The 3,967-nt window shown below is 35.5% G+C and overlaps 1 protein-coding gene across 1 annotated transcript; it reads right to left on the bottom strand.

The window, feature by feature from the left end:
* Positions 1-491: 491 nt before the first annotated feature.
* On the bottom strand, positions 492-1,436 carry LOC103742597 (olfactory receptor 4A15-like). Its single transcript, XM_008843683.3, is given in 1 exon segment — positions 492-1,436. A coding segment is annotated over 1 exon segment (945 nt).
* Positions 1,437-3,967: the final 2,531 nt, after the last annotated feature.

Below are 3,967 nucleotides of genomic sequence, written 5' to 3'. Positions count from 1 at the left end.
CGCATCCCTCACCATCAGTGATCCATTTCTAGTTTGCTGATGTCTACCAATACTCCAACCTAAACACACAAATATGAAGATTTGATGCTCAGATACATGCTAGTTTTTAAGATTCTTATTCAATATATTAGGTATAAAAGTGCTGGATAGCATAAGGATATTCTCATTCCAGTGTATTCACCTCCATTTGTTCTCTTCTGTCCATCTTCCCCCTTCTGACAATTCACTTTGCTCAAACTGTCCTATTTTAATGTCACATATAAAATTGTTATCTATTATGCAATCCAAAAGCAGTGTGACAATATGAATAAATTATCAAGCCTATTCAAGACTATTTTCTAAAGGGAACAATATAATCCACTTGAATATTAATTACTGTAGCAGCCTAAGAATAATAGGATAATTACCAAAAGAGAATGATAATCAAAATATAAACCTTTACATTAAAATCATTTCTTGTCTCAGTAAAAGAACAAGAATCATGACATTTTTCAGTACTGAAATAACTCACTCATAACTGCACTGATTTTTTTACTCCAAAGTCTCCGCATAGCGTTTTTCATTTCTGCATTCCTCAGAGTATAGATTAGGGGGTTCAACATGGGAGTTATAAGAGTTAAAACCACAGTCACACACTTATCAATGGGAAATGTAGAAGTAGGCCTTGCATATAGGAAGATACAGGGAACAAAGAACAAAATAACCACAGTAATGTGGGACGCACAGGTGTACAAAGCCTTGCGTTTCCCTTCCAAACTATGAGCCTTAAGGGAGTGTAAAATGATCCCATAGGAAACCATGAGAATTAAGAAGGTGACAGTGCAAATTGATCCTCCATTAGCTATCATGCAAAGTCCAATGAGGTAGGTATTGGTGCAAGCTAGTTTTAGTAAGGGATACATATCACACACAAAATTGTCAATGACATTTGGACCACAGAAAGGAAGTTGATAAATGAAGAGAAATTGAACCAATGAGTGAAGAAAGCCTCCAATCCAGGCTCCCAAGCGTATGAGAACACATGCTCACTGATTCATGATGGTCAAATAATGAAGAGGTTTACAGATGGCCACGTACCTGTCATAGGCCATCACCACCAGGAGAATAACCTCAGTTCCAGCAAACAGATGATCTATAAAAACTTGAGTCATGCAAGCATGGAAGGAAATGGTCTTTTTCTCATGGAGCAGATCCATGATCATTTTGGGAGCAATGGTGGTAGAATAAATAGTATCAATAAATGACAAATAAGCCAGAAAAAAGTACATAGGGGAGTCCAGAGACTGGCTGGACATAATGGTCACCATGATGAGCATGTTACCCATTACGGTCACAATGTAGATAAGCAGGAATGTAACAAATAGAACCTTTTGGCCTTCAGGGTTCTGCGTGAGGCCCAGGAGGATAAACTCAGTCACATTGTTGCTTTTTTCCATGTGTTGTGTATCTGTTGAACTCACTGGGTGTTAGAGCCTGCAAATAGAGGAACAGATGATGAATTTCAAAAGATCCTAAGCTTCATGTCAAGACTGATGGGAAGCTCCTTGGAAGCTGAGTGTTTGGATTCCTGCACATCATTGCCCTACTCATTTCACAAACTTCTTCCTGCCACCGCAGTGATGACTCTTCCAGATTCCCTCTGTTAAACAGATGGATGATGTTTAATCTTTGAAAAGTTCTACCAGAAACACATTCATAGGCAATGATTATACTCATATATTTATGTAAAATCATGCTTATGATATAAAAGATAAAATAATTGGCCAAAGTTTAAATATTTGCTCTCTGACATGACAGTATGATCTCCTAAAGTCTACAAATAATATCAGTTATGGATTCAGACATATTTTTAGTGTTCAGTAAGTCCTCATTAAATGTTATTTAATTCTATGGAATTTCAGAAAGTAATTGAGCAAAAATAAATCTATTAAATTGTTTCTATCCATGAAAGTCCAAATAAAGCAATTTTTCATAAATATGTACATTCATACATGTATACACACATATTAAACAGACTGAGTTAATCTTTATTATAATGAGGGTTACATTAGAAAATAAGTGATGAAATTTAAGATTCATGGACATTATGTAGATATAGTCTCTCCTTTTCATATTTCTTTAAAATTGACTATAACCAATGATGATCAATTTATAATGTAGAAATGAAGAACCATGCTGACAGTGTATAAAGAGTTTGTTTTCATTGGGACATCTTGGAAAAACCATGCCCCACCTTACATTCCTTATTTTGTTTCCAAATGTATGAGTTTCTCAAGTCTTGATGTTGACAATTCTATCCTATCTGATATGATAGAATTTTTAAGAGAAAAAAATTTTTATGATAAACAGGCTAATGCAGTCTTTTTGAAAGTCTTTTGAATATTAAGTAAACATTTCCTGAATCAATTCATTCATATTAGTAGGTTTTGGCTATCTGAGTTAATACTGAATGCACAACATTCACTGTTATTTAAGTTAAATAAACTATTGTTACTTTTCAGATGTAATCTGGTATCAATATGTAATGTTCACAATTTTATATTGGCAGGTTTGTTTTAAATATGGTCCATTACAGGGTTTATATTTCTTAGCAGACATTTGTGAAATTCAGCATATTCTCTTTTATACATCTCGGCAAGTAAAGTTTATACTATGGCATCCAAGGGTTAGTATAAGTGTAGCATAAAGATATAAGCGATAACTGAAACATGTAAATATCAAGCAGCAAAGACTTTAAATGCAATGAAGTAAGTTCTTCAGTTGGTGAGAAATTTGAATGGGGTTGGAGTAGGGCTGAATGAGTTTAGGGTCAAGATATTTCAGATTTCCCAAGTGGCCATTCAGATGGCCTAGAAGATAGTGGCCCATTAATACAAGAATTTTCTTCTAGAATTCTTTATGCCTTTAATTCAAAGGAAATTGACAAAATCAGATTCAATATGTTAGTTTATATTAGTAGAAAAGATGTCTTGCCTAAAAAATAATTCCCAATTCCAAGGCTTCTGATGCTCTGATCTATATAACTAAATATAATGCAATGAGAACTCTGCATCTTCATTTAGAATAAAAAATAAATAACAATGTAGGATGTGTCTGAGCATGCAGAAATAATGTACATCATAAGGTCTCTCCCATTCACCTGCTCAGGACTCATAACACTTTTTATAGCATTGTAAGTGTTCAATAAATAGTTCACTATTAAAAATATTCTCAAGAATGTTCTTATAACTCCAAATATTGAAACTATTGATTTGTTTGAATGGTACAAAATTGTGTTTTTGTCAACATATTTTATGAAAAAGGAAACCTATCTTACAAATATGTTGGGGACTTCACATTTCTTAAGATACTCAACAAATAAATCATTAAGACTTGTCAAAAATATAAAACTATAATAAATATTCCACAATGGAAGTTAAATTAAACTTAAAAGAGCTACACTATGATAACTCAACAATGTTCAGAAAAACAAGCTACATAATGGTGTGGGAAGCGAGCACAGCTGAGTCAGCCAGATGGCGCCCTGGCTGGCTGCCAAACCTTGTGCTGTTTACTCCAACTCTTGGCTGATTGCCAAGGCTCGCGATTCCCGCTTGTTTATCAAAAGTATAAGCCAACACAGGTGCTGCCAGCCTAACGATCTTGCTACATGCCTATGAGCTACACTCTGCCTGGCCGCTGCACGTGTGTAGCCCTGATTGATACCGGCTGGGGGGAGGGCTGTTGGAAACGCTATATAAAGAGCTGAAGTGTGTAATAGAGAGGACCAGCATCATAGTGAGCCAGCATCATAGTGAAGAGAATACGAGAGAATAAAGGAGAAAGAGAAACAGAAGCTTGAACCTCACCTTGGTGTCTGTGTCGTCTTTCCTGGACTCTGCTGGACAGAGTCCCGGCTCGCGACAAATGGTGGCCCGTACGGGGACCCTGATGTTCGCGATAGTTGTAAGTAAAAAATAAAATAATA

The sequence above is a fragment of the Nannospalax galili genome, unplaced genomic scaffold (genome assembly GCF_000622305.1).
Source record: "Nannospalax galili isolate Female #2095 unplaced genomic scaffold, S.galili_v1.0 scaffold1200, whole genome shotgun sequence".
Lineage (NCBI taxonomy): Eukaryota > Metazoa > Chordata > Mammalia > Rodentia > Spalacidae > Nannospalax > Nannospalax galili.
The sequence above is the reverse complement of the archived record's forward strand: the minus strand, read 5'-3'. Positions and strand labels throughout refer to the sequence as shown.